Raw genomic sequence first — 13,495 nt, 5'->3', positions numbered from 1 at the left:
CGTATAATAACTTCCTCGCAAAACAAGACACATTTTAATTTGTACCAGTTATTCTTGAGATCAGTGCGTTCAACCGAAAAAATAAACGGTTCCATTTTTAAAAGCCATACCAAGATAATTTATTCGCACTTTGTTACATTGTTTACATTTCTTACATATATACAAATAACGTATTGAATAAAAGTTATAAGGGATGCAATGGGCGGATAGGGATACCTCCAACGACTACATAGTCGGGGAATTATCTAGAAAATATTTATATTTAAAAAAACCGGACGGATTTATCACTTACAAGCGATCTCTTTCAGGCAACCATAGCAGGAAAAATATGACGGATAAAGTGCAAGTAATGCAAAACCAAATCTATTAAACACAAATTATAGAACATTGAATAATAATGCAATAAACTATTAATAAAACGAACTAAAAAGCTAATCTCACAGATAAAGAAAAGAAAATATGAGCATTACAAAAGTCACGATTGAGCAGGTTAAGATTTTACATTTTGTGTTTTTTTTATTTATAGCCCTCTTAGTCATTTGTTTTTGTAGGGAACGGCTGATATCGCTAATTTAGATGAATTTCTAACAAACCTGCCACCGCTAATTGTTTATTAACAAAATCGTATACTAACGACCTTAAAATGCAATGTTCCAGTGTTTAGCTATAATTGCATGAGTCACATTCATGCTTTTTCGTGTTACTTCCAAATCACAAATCGCTTTAAGTAACCCTAATTTAGTATCTTCCATTTTACGTCGGTTCATCAACCGGATCTGTTATTCAAATATAGTCGCTAGACACATAATAAATTGTTATAGTTGTATTTATTAAATGTAAATTATAAAATGAATGATGTGAATTTGGGCAAAAAAAATGTTCTATAAAAAAAAAAACACTTTACGATCAAGTTCTTTCGTCGAGTTGAGAGCGTTGTATTTACTGATGTTAATAACAAAACAAGTGACTGTTGCATACGTCCGGATTCGAAGTCGGCGTCCTTCACAAGCCTCATACTCAATCGTTTATAACTATGTTGTCTACATAATATGTCCGCTATAGTGAGACGAATAGCGCAGGACATTTCCCGCACGGCACGGTATATCGTGAATTAAATTATGATAAATGTGTTGATCTTAGTGACTTCATACCATGAGCCATCGCGAGAACGCGAGGACTAACGATCTACAATAAGAACGAACAAGGAAAAATCTAACTTACTTTTCAATCAGAGAATAGGTTACTCTTAAGGATATTTGATTGTTCTCCGAATGGTTAAGAAATGTATGCGGAAAGAGAGCTGGCGTAGTGCTTTGATGCAGTAATATAATTCTATATTCTTTTATTAACAGACATTTTTTGATATTTTAGATTACTGTCGATATACGTAAAAAAGTTATGAAATAGAACAGAAAATACATGATTTGCTTCAAGAAGTGTATAGTCTTTCTAAGTATGAAGAATATTTTAATATATTTACAGAATCAACAGCAAGTAATCATTCAACCGTGAAATCTCATAATCGATTGTCCCTTTCGTTACACTTTTATTTTTATTAAACGTGTATGTTTTTAATCTTAAATCTCTAGAGTCTAGAGAATGTGTTTCAGTAACTTCTATTAACAATCCTGACGTTTTGTCTTTAAATTTCCACAATATTGGGATGGCGCGGTATCAGAAGTATATCTTCGGGATCCCTTCATATCCAACGAGTACTTTCAAAACATTATTATACGACATCATACATACACAATGCATAATCTCAGGACCAACAGATTATTTGTTTATCTATAAGACCACCTCAAAAATGAGGTCTAACTAGCTGTCCTTGCGAAATCTCGTTTCGCCTCAATAATATTTTTATAATTTCCTTTTTTCCATTTTTCTCTCCATTAAAGACTTCATCAGAGTTCAAGAAAAGAAAAAAATCCAATTCGCAGACCTAAAATTTCACGAAAAACAGTCGCACCATTTCAAAGAAATTTAATAACATACACCGTGACACGAGAATTTTTAAGTTCACATCTGACTGAGATATTTGCGTGATAATTTTATTTATCGCACGAGGAATAAGAAATAATTGGTGCAAATTCAGGGTCAATCATCACTTAGGTACTAAGCTAACATAGTAATAGATAGATAGTTATAAATCTGTATTCTGATCACAACGTAATCAAACTCCTCTGAAACGGCTTTTAACGATAGTTCTGAAATTAATCCAGGCTATTATTTTACAACCCACCAACCAATGATAACCCACTGCATTTTTTAGTTTAAATATATTATTTAACTGATAATTATATTCATTTAATAATAGCGGTATTAGTACAGTGATAATCTATATGGGATCCCACCAAATTTATAATTTTCCATGAAAAGTCGTCAAAATCAATTAGGTGAAGTATAAATACCATCGCACTTAGAAAACACATTGCCTTGGACTGAATTGGACCTGAATTTATTTAATTACTTAAACATTTAAAATTATGTACATAATTAATCGGTTGATTGTAGAAAATGCATAGGATTATGAATTCTTTCGGCTTTTTCTGTAAACATGCTTATTAAACTAGATAATTTAACAACATTTTTCTCTTGGAATGAATTCCATTATCCATACTGCATGACTGTCATCCGCTTTGTATTTATTTTGTTTGTTTGACATAAGGAAGTAACAAGCGTAAGTCTCATAAATCTTTCCCCAAACGTAGGTTTTCTAGCTATATTTTCCTGTAGCAAAAAGTCAATTACGCACAGACAAAATCCATAGATATCAAACTTGAGATTTCAAGGTTAAAAATCTTATTCGAAAAGTTAACACTGCTCTGCGCTTAGAGAAGTATAAAAAATCCGTTGTTACGATATTTCCACATTATAAAAACACTAAGTACAATTATATATCGCATTAGGAGTTGTATAAACCAATTTATTACTTATTTTAATTAAAACAATTTCAATTATAAGGTACATGGGTAAGTTGCTAGATACATTGTTCAGATCGCGTGTTAATGAACGAAGGTCGATCGCGTTCCTGAATGAACGACATTGTTTAAATCATTCCTCAATCAATCATTGAACAATGAGTTAGGAATTCTATTTTGGACTTTGTTTGTTTACATAGAGAGTGGTAAAGATCTTTAAGATACCTGTCTCTCAACAAAACTTTATTCCGAGAGTGTCATATTTATAGCAGCCATATTTGTTTTGACCACTGGAAAGTATTTATAAACGACTTCAAAGAAAGAGAAGATTATCAACCTCTACGGGTTTATGCTTTTATGAACAAGTTAGTTAAGCAATTACAGATCTCGTTGATGATGCTGTTGGGAAACAATCCTTGCTTGATAGAATTTTGATTTCATGGAGAAGTATTTTTATTAGAATTCTTTACTGGAGATGAATTCACGCACACAGCAGATATTTATGATATGAAGTTATTACCCATATATTCTGTCTGAACATAAAACATCGCAATGTCGTTGATAACTGGAAAAGTTTTAAGAATCTTAGGATTTAGTAATATGCAATTATTTTCTAAGCTGAATCTGACTTTAATTAATTTTATTTTTATTATCAACTCGTATAGCATTAAAATCTATGGGATCTATTTAGTGTGACTCAGTATTATTAATTAACACCTTGGACGGAGGAGCTAAGTTTGGATATAGAGAAAATTTCACCTTCAGTTGATAACATCTCCCTTCAATTTATTTAAAGTTGGTTGATAATTTGTATGCAAGATTGTATCAGGAAATTAAAATAAATACAAGACAGATAGAACGTCACGGTAGGAGCCAATCAATTACACTATCAAGGTCAAGTACAGAACTTATAGTTAATAGAACTGTTATTGAGCTTTGAACAATTGCGTAAGAATAAATGATTAAGTTTAATTAATATATGAAACGTGTAGGAATTAGAAAGCTTTATATCTGTTCATGTTTAATGCGAAACGATTTTGAAGGGAGTAACTGCAGTGCACCGCTACTATGAGAAACCAGCTGAAGAAAATAGCGTACTAATTCTTGAAAGACCGACGACGCACTCGCAAACTTTCTAGCATTGGGACTTTCCATAAGACGCGGTATCACTCACAATAACATGAGTGGAGCACAATTACCCCCTGTTCTCCATCCAAAAAAATCCATGGTTTTCTAATCCTTTATTTTATTGCGTACTTGTTAAATTTGTATTTTTAACGTCTAAAAGTTTCTTTAAAATAAAGAAATGCAAAATAATCCTATAAGAACATCGTCATCTACATATTTTCTACCAATGTTCATATAAGATATATAAATAAGGTAATTAAAAATTACATATACCTATAACACTTGTGTCAGGTCTTATTACATGAGTAAGGAAATCATTTCGATCAATCAATTTCATTTAATCATTCAGTCCGTTGTTATTGTCAGATACATATACTGTATAGGCTTTTATTGACATATATTATATATATTAACTATTAATAGATTACAACGAATGCTATCTTGAAGATCTGTAATACCTTATATAGGATATATCTAATAATCTCAAGACAATCATTAGAAACATCTTAAAGTATTAAGAAGAGCCTGCATTGAATATAGTAAAAATATTGATGTATATGTATGTATATCGATATGCTATTAAAAACCGATAAAACATTATATGAGAGAAAAAGAAAATATAATTTTGTAACTATCGCTGTGCAAAAAATTCGCTACGCAAGTAAAATCAATTCAATATTATAATAATGTGTAATAAAAAACCTGTCAAATCCAAGTTAGAAAATATATCATAAAACTAGTTGCCCGCAACTTTGGTTGTTTATGATGTCAGCTCAAATATGCTTCAAATCTAAGTAAAGCTCAAATAGCTTATAAAAAAATACTTAAATCAAGTATTAAAATCACTGTATTAATGTTGTTATATCGAGCTACTAAGGTAGGTTCTGTTCTTTGGATAAGGGATGAATGATTGTATGGAAATCTGTCATTTTGTAAATGCACATGAAATGTTTTATTTCTGATTACAAATTGACGGAAAATGGCTTTTAACAGTATGTCGAATTTAAGAACGGAACCAAGTTCGCGAGTTCAAGAATTAGGTTTTTATTAGTGAAATCTTAAACCTCCAAAGGGGCTGCCGACAAAAAACATGGACCAAAATCTTGACAAATTGACCACAGAAGCGATGTACAAACATAAATATACCATTAAAAATACAGGTTTTATTACACAGATAAATCGCAATGCATAATGGCGCAATAGTTTTGCAAAGGTACGTCAATCATATGTGTAGATCACCTAATTATGATGGTTATATGAATTTATGTATTTTACACGAACTCTGTTAATTAGTTACGAAGATCATGGGTTGTTATAACTTGTACACAATTCAGGTATTTAGGAACTATTAGGCACGTCTCAGATCTAGTTATTATTTTATAAGCATATACACCAAATATGCGCTAATTCTCTGGTATGTCAAATCGTAATGACATTCGAGAGTTATGCTTAGCGCTAAGAAAAGACTGAGACCCTCACATGTAAACAAGTTAAATAAATGTTTGGAAATTATTATTTTCAAAGTTTTGTGTCTATCATATCAATAATATAACTTATACATGTATATTACTGTCTTACATATAAACATACATAAAAATATATATGTAAGTATTTCTATACACGTTCATGAATAGGCTGGATTTTCAGATTAAATTAAATATTAATTAAAATTATGTACCCTCATAAATTTGTTTTATTTTACTATTTATCAAATACTGTATATTTGTGTGGTTATATATTACTTGTTGATTTATAAACAAAAATCTTCAATGGATTTTTAATTTTTACGATTCATGTTTAATTATATAAAGGTCAGACAGTATACATAAGATAACTTAGTGGTATTCAGAAATATGTCTGTCCATTCCATCTCAAAGGGTGGTTGTTGATTTAATATAAAGTCACACTGGAAATGTATATAGAATCGGTGGACCATGGACGCTTGGATTATTACCAAGGATAAACAGCACGAGATGGGTGCCAAATTAGAAGTTAAAGCTATTGTTTTCTGATCTAATCAAATAAATTTGGAAAATATAAAGCATGCCTCGATAACGTGGAAGGGAATAGGTTTTGCGTAGAACCGCGTATTGCATAAACAAATAACACTTGCCGCTGTTCATGTAAGGACCCTCCTAAGCATCTAGTAGTTGTAGTATTTTAAAGTCAGAAAATTGAAACTACATTCATTAATTGTTAATTAATAGCCTAATTAGTCTTAAGCTAAGAAATCTAGTCGGCCGTGACATGGTCATTATGCGTTCTACTATTTTCATATTTTAATGTCAAATTAAATAATAAACTTGTTTCTATTAATGTACTTTGCATTTTATATGGAATTTGTTGATAGTTAGTAGTAGTAGTGTGCCATGTAAAATTGTAGCCAATATTCTAATATAATATATAGAGAATTACTTGAGTATTAAGACCTACTACTATTTTTATTTATAGAACAAAGCAAACGGGCAGGAGGCTCACCTGATATTAAGTGATACCGCCGCCCATGGACACTCTCTATGCCAGAGGTCTCGCGAGTGCGTTGCCGGCCTTTGAAGAATTGGTAAAAACGCGCAGTTGTAAAACGGCTACGTCGAGAAGAAGAAGTTATTTAGAAGTTGGAGTCCCGTACGCAGTCATCTGTAGACTAATGTGGAACGGAGCAGACATATTTCTACGCCTGTTACATTGAGCGATGTAAAGGCCAAGCCACTAAGCAGCTCCTACTTAGAAGCGGCTACTACTCCTGACATTGCAAGACAGATTAGATATTAACGAAAGATAACCAAATAACCAAGACCGAAGAGAAGTGCTACCACCTAATTAAATCTACATTTAATAAGGCTATCGTTTCGATATCAATAACGAGTCGTAGAAATTACGATTGGTATTGTGGACATTTCTTGTCATTTAAACCTAGTCATAAATTTAACTAATATTTCCTGTTAGAGCGGAAAATTACTTCAATATTGAAATTCCATCATATACGGCTCATCTTAATAACTTGTACTGTGTATATTCATGCTTAAACCAGCAAATTATATGAAAATAAAACTATATAAATAAAAGTGAATAATCGTGTAGGATATATATTTTTTCTGATAACGAAGTATCTATAGCGTACTCTTGTTAAACGTGTATTGGATCGGTGACATTTCCTTCCTTTCCTTCACCATACGAATAAGTGTACAGATACAGAGAAAATTCTCTCGACCTGTAACGATCTTAGACCGGATTTTTTTTAACCCCTATGAACACAGTTTTAGTTCGTAGATAAAAATTATTTAATTAAAATTTTGGTTTTTAAAAACTTGTCATAACTTAAATACTACAAATACTTTCAGCTTCACCATCACATCATCAATTCAATTTCGCATATTATTTCTTTTTGTGATATATAGACAACAGTTATATGAAACAAAAAAATCTTCAATATTTTTTTTTACAATTTTTTGTTACATAGAATCGAATTAGATTCTTCTGAGACATCTCTGACTTAAACACGGATGCAGTGTAATATCACAATCAGTAGACCGTCCCTATATAAGACTGGCATTAACCGGGAATCCAAACTGAGTATTGACATCGTATTTCGGTGTAGTTTATTTATGTCCGACCATGAAACCGTCTCTGCCGGATTGCGCTCGAAATACCATTGCGTCAATTAAAAAAAAAGTCGAATTATTCTTACCTGTTTATTTTGTCTGGAAGGCGTGAGCCCCACCTGGGAGCCCATTTCGGCGAAAATATTCTTCGGCATGGTGCACAAAAACACACGCGATTTTCAAACACGAAACGCGGTGCGCGGGCAACGCGCAGATCGGCAAATGATGCCGCGCGGGACATTGCGCAGTTTTAATAAAGCTGTTTGTGACGTCACGCCAGCGCCTTCGCACCATTCAGGTATCTGTTTACTAACACTTAATCTTCTGAACCTTCTGAAACCCTGTAGAGGACCAGTTAAGGTAAGTTTTGCGTAACCGGATTTTACAAGTTTTCAACACTGGAACGTGGACACTGAATTCCTCTCAAAAAAAAAAATATACACCTACTTCTATGAACATCAAAAAGATCGCGAATATACTACGTTAAATTACTACGTCTTCGTTCATCTTAATAATTAGATTTATCCTGGACAAGGCTAATTGATTTACTGGTTGGTCTAACATAGACTCAAAAACTCAACTTGGTGTGTTCTCAGGTGAGCTTACACCAACGCTGTCGGAGCTGTGCCGGCTCTCGCTATCGAGTCCAATATCTGCACTGTATGTTAGATATATATGAAAAATAGTTGTACTTGTGTCAGCGGACACACATGCACTATAATAGATATATAAAAATATATAAGCATTTTTTACCTACAAATAAATCAGACTGGAAATCGGAATCTATGTAACCGGTGAAAGGTATAAAAGTAATACAATTAATCTTGTATAGACTGCCACCGAAGATGGAAAAAAGTTACTTCAAAATGTATCTAAAAATAACAATACAATACAATAATAATACACAATAATACAATATGTACTCATGAAATTCAGAAGAAAAAATGTATGTTTCTAAATCGACTATTACTGCTAATTCTGAATAGCTTAGAACGGGCAATAAGTACTGGCGTTAAATTCCCTCACCCACCGTTTCTATCACAATAAAAGACGGTAGGTTTTGAAAATATACTGTATGAAAATTAGAAGATTAGTATTTAGTATTTTAGACTGTGTAACCCAAAATTTTGGTAATTTATTAGTTATTATTTATTAATATTTTAATCTAATTAATCCGAGTCCGCAATACAGAAAGAAAATTTTGTTAAAGATACTACAAGGACCACACTTTTTGAATTTGCTTTAAATCTTAAATTTATCATTTTTAAAGGTTAAATAATTGTAAATACTACGTTGTGTGTTGAAAAATCAAAGCAGTAGGTAAAATGTATCTTTATTTATATATTTTTTTTCCTTGGCGAATGCATTGCGCATACCCTTGTACGGCGCGACGGCTTGGTGCGAACGGGTTATGTGGGACTCCCTATTGTGCATACCCACTAAAACTCCAAGGCGCCACCAACAATCGCCTTATGCGGGATGCGGTAACAGCAGAGCCTCCCAGCTTAGACAATTTTTAAGTGGCGAGGATTTGGTGGGCGCGTCGCGCATTTACGCCGCGGGCCTGCGGTTTCCTTCAACGACAACTCCCTGGTCCTTACCACCGCTTTTTATTTTCATGACCACCTCGCAGATATTGTTCGCGCTCAATAAAGCTTTAACTACGTTTGGTAGTCTTGCGTCCTGGAGTGCATCTAGCATCGGCGGTCTCTGTCTTTAATTATTTGCATCAACATGTTCCCTGCGATTTGTATTAAGTTGTACTGAATTAATTTTGGAGTTATTGTTTAGACTAGACGTAAATAATATGATGTCTTTAAACGCTATTAGGAACGGTTTCATTGACTGTCCCGACTAGTTATTACTAGTATTAGTGACAATAGTATAAGTCACTAATACTATTTCTAATTTCATAGAATACAAACCCAACCATTTTAAATTTCTCGGCCTAATACAAATGAATGAAATGGCCTAATAAAACTAGTTAAGTAACTTAGTCATGTTACCATATACCTTCAGATTATTATACAAATTACTAGAATAAAATATAGGTATTTAATGTAACTAAAAACTCTTAAAAACTTATTAATGGATTTATAATTTATTTTATATTAAACTAGCTTCCCCCGCGAACTTCGTTACTCCTTCGTTTTATAAAATTAATTTAATTTATACTTTAGCCTCAAAAACACGTGGTAACCATGATATTGAATTGTAGCTTATTTGACACGTTTGTCGGTTTACCATAGTAGTGCCATCTATTGATGGTACATGGACAGTCTAAAAGTATCGACATCTGTTAGAATCTTGGAGTTAACAGATAATTGTGACTGTCAAATAATTTGTAATAAAATAATTTGCACTAAAATAAAATTGCGACTATAATTAAAGATATAAGCTATCCCATCTCTTAAGTTGGACCAGACTGCTCACGGTGTGCCAATTTAATTTAAAATCAGTTAAGTAGTTTAGGAGTCGCGGACAAATATCGTGATAGGAGATTTATATGTATAATATAATGAATGATCAATGCATCTTACAGTTTATTATTTTATTATTGTTTAGTATATTATTTATCTGCATGTGTATATAATGTCATATTAGATATTGTTTAATAAGTAGCTGTAGGTATGATAAAAAAATAAATACACTTCAATTGAAATCATAAATTTCACAATAAGGTTTTAAATTCAATACGTGTTAAATTATATTGAGTATGTAAAAAAGCAGTTACGCAAACCATTAACAATTGTTGAACTTTCAGCTTTTTTTCAATATTGGCATTATGAAAAAAAGCTGAATTCAATAGTGTTATATGATACACAGTGGCCGTGTTTAGTCATGGTAATTTCTGGAATTTACCACTTCATAAAAAGAGACTTGAATAATTAATCGTAATTCTTGGGGCTTTTGAAATAAAAACAGAAATCCCTTTACGTAGAACAGACCATGTTTCTGCTAGTCGCAAGATGTGTTAATAAATTTTCTCCTGTAATTGACTCGTTACACCTATCTTGCCCAGTTTCACAGAGTCGCCTTCAAATTTTGCAAAAAGCGTTATTATTTATATTTCGAACACAGTTATAATTAGATTTTAGTTATAATCGTTAGTAATCGTTGTTACATATATGCTGTTTTTGCAAAATGTGCCATTAGTTTATTGTTTTGCGAAACTGTCATAAGTTTTGTGTATTATCTTATGTGTATTATATTTTGTATATTATATCTGTGTGTTTTTGAAGTTAGTGGTAAACAGACAAACAAATGACCGTGGTGGAATACATTTTTTTATAGAATATAAAAGACATATTTTTACTAGAAGACCATCATACATCTCTTATCTTAAAAGCAACAGTTTTTTCTGCGTTTCACTTGACGAACGCGACTTCCACGAAAAAGGTCTGGATAGCAATGGTCTGGTCACAAATGACTCTTTTGATAAAATCGGTTCAGTAGATACATAGTAAGTTCCTAAGCCACTCAATATATTTCCTGTCATTTTTAACGTTTACCCGAAGTGTAGAACGAGAACGATGGATGAACGCCTAGACTAGAGCGATACCCGAAATTACTTTTCAAAGGCTACTAAAAATTTTAGTACTTCGTTATCCAATAATCAGAATCTACACGAGTTTTATACATGAATGGTCTGATTAATGACTTGTTTGATATATATGAAAACAGACGCCAGAGTAGATAGAGCAATAAGAAATAAACCAATAACACAAATTAGTAATACGTCGTACTGACGTAAGGAAATGACGACAATAGTCATGCATGGACATAACAATAGTATAATAACTTATAAAATATAGTGTTTAAGGTATCATTGCAAGAATACGCTGATTAAATTAGGTAAATATTATATTGAGTTTCAGAGGCTAAACCTATGAGTTTGTATATTTAACTAAATCGCTATTAGCAATTCACACCGAATTGAGTTTTTGCCCACGTGCTCCCAGTCACACATACATTTATGATATTAATTAATTTTACACATCGGCGCTACGAATTCTTCAAAACTACATCGGAATTGTATACAAAACGTTGGAATCTTACTATTAGAAGTTACTGAGTAAAAGCGCAGGCGCACGTAGAATTATGCAAATTAGGCATGCAACAAATTACTGAAGTCATAAATTTTTGTCATACACATACAAAAACTAGGGTTAAAAATATTTTTTACTAAGTCTCTATTGTATTCTACGAAGGATAATTTATAAACTAAACCTAGCTTTGTGTTCAACCCTGACTTAAAAGTTTAGAACTCCGATTAGCGCAATTTTTTCTATGCGCAATAACCACTTATCTAATATTACGATAAATTAAAACATACTTTACTTAGTTAAGATTGAGGACGTATTGTGGCAGGCGCAAATGTTACGAAGATCAGTTGTGAAAGTAAAAAAATATTTTTAATTTGGTAGTCGGCGGTAGTGTATTTTATTACCTCAACCTGTAGGCGTATAAATCTAAATAGGGGATCAAAACGAACGGTATATTAAAAAAATAAACAATCGCAGAATTCATTTTGATACATGTTTATTATATTTGACCAAATTGCCACCAGAATTAGTAGAGTAATAAAAAGAGTCTCGTCTTAGTAAAAAGTAGTATATTTGGTCTACGTACCCAATAATCTTCTATAAGTCTAACGTAATCAGATGTGGGTTTCTTAAAATTTCGTTTCACAGGCTGCCTCATTTTCCTATTCAAAACAACACACTTTTCCTCCACAAAAGCTGAAACTGAGCGCACGTTTATTGTATGGATTACAATTTCACGATAATATTTAAATGGCGTTGAGTTCCGTATAAATATACGATATATATGTTCCGTATATATCCTCCAGCACAAGTAATGTATACTTTATAAAATCAAAAAAAATTTATGTTTAAAAGTATAAATGAATCCAATGGACAAAACATGTTTTTTCCTTTAAGGTTTCACTATTATTTGAATTGATTATTACAATATAATATTTAGCACAGATACCATTTACAAGTTTGGGCTTAAAATACGCTTCAAATTCGACGATTACTTCTTCATCTAGCGCAAATTTCAGTCCAGCGAATACTCAACGCCAAATCGATTAGTAGTACTATGAGCTCATGAGGTAGCTAGTGACAGTAATATAAGTGTACTATTTTTCTTTTTGTTATATATTATAACATTGAGTACCTATACCTTTAAAAGATGTAAACGTTTTGAACGCAGAAAGTGATTTTTTAAATATCTATTCTTAACAAAATTTTAATAAGATTCATGATAGTAATAAAACTGGAGACGGTTTTTAAGTGCATGGCTAGATAATACTGCTACTCAATTCAACAGTTTTCATCGTGTTTACGGTGGCTACTTAGTCAGATTTTAATCCAATTTAATTTACCAAGTTTATTTTAAACGAACAAAACATTGTTGGAAAGCAGAGCAGAATACGAAAGACAATCTTTACCAACAAGATCTGAAGAAGAGGCTAGAATACTATCACATCCAAAGCTCTTGTAGCTTCCTTTTATTATATTAAAAGAGTTCGAGAGGAATCCTAAGAAAAAATTAAAATCGTTATTTATTATGTGTACGATTATAGAGATAATGACGTATTTTATTGATATTATATCTTTTTATTCAAGTGGAAATACGACTTCGATTACAAAGATAACATCGGTTATGATTAAACAAATTTCTTAGCCAAAATCTCTATTTCTGATCATTTTCTTGCTCTCCTGGTTATATACTTGTAACTCAATACTCGAAATTGTACGACTAGGTATATAAAGATCTATTCATATAATATTTTTACATTCCTAATTAATTCAAGAAAAAATATTTAATGATAAAATT

General features: G+C 31.9%; 1 protein-coding gene across 2 annotated transcripts in view; it reads right to left on the bottom strand.

Moving 5' to 3' along the window:
* LOC111003346 (proton-coupled amino acid transporter-like protein CG1139) overlaps positions 1-12,387 on the bottom strand; it is a 47,277-nt gene extending 34,890 nt beyond the window's left edge. Inside the window, exon 1 of one of the 2 annotated variants that reach the window (XM_022273788.2) lies at positions 12,284-12,387. In XM_022273788.2, the coding sequence (XP_022129480.1) occupies positions 12,284-12,355 (72 nt within the window). In that variant the 5' untranslated portion in view covers positions 12,356-12,387. Of the gene's footprint in view, positions 1-7,737; positions 7,890-12,283 lie in introns of those variants that run through there. The other variant, XM_022273789.2, reaches the window with a different exon arrangement.
* Between the last annotated feature and the right edge of the window lie 1,108 nt (positions 12,388-13,495).

The sequence above is a fragment of the Pieris rapae genome, chromosome Z (assembly GCF_905147795.1).
Source record: "Pieris rapae chromosome Z, ilPieRapa1.1, whole genome shotgun sequence".
Classification (NCBI taxonomy): Eukaryota; Metazoa; Arthropoda; class Insecta; order Lepidoptera; family Pieridae; genus Pieris; species Pieris rapae.
This window is presented reverse-complemented; position numbering and strand designations above follow the sequence as displayed.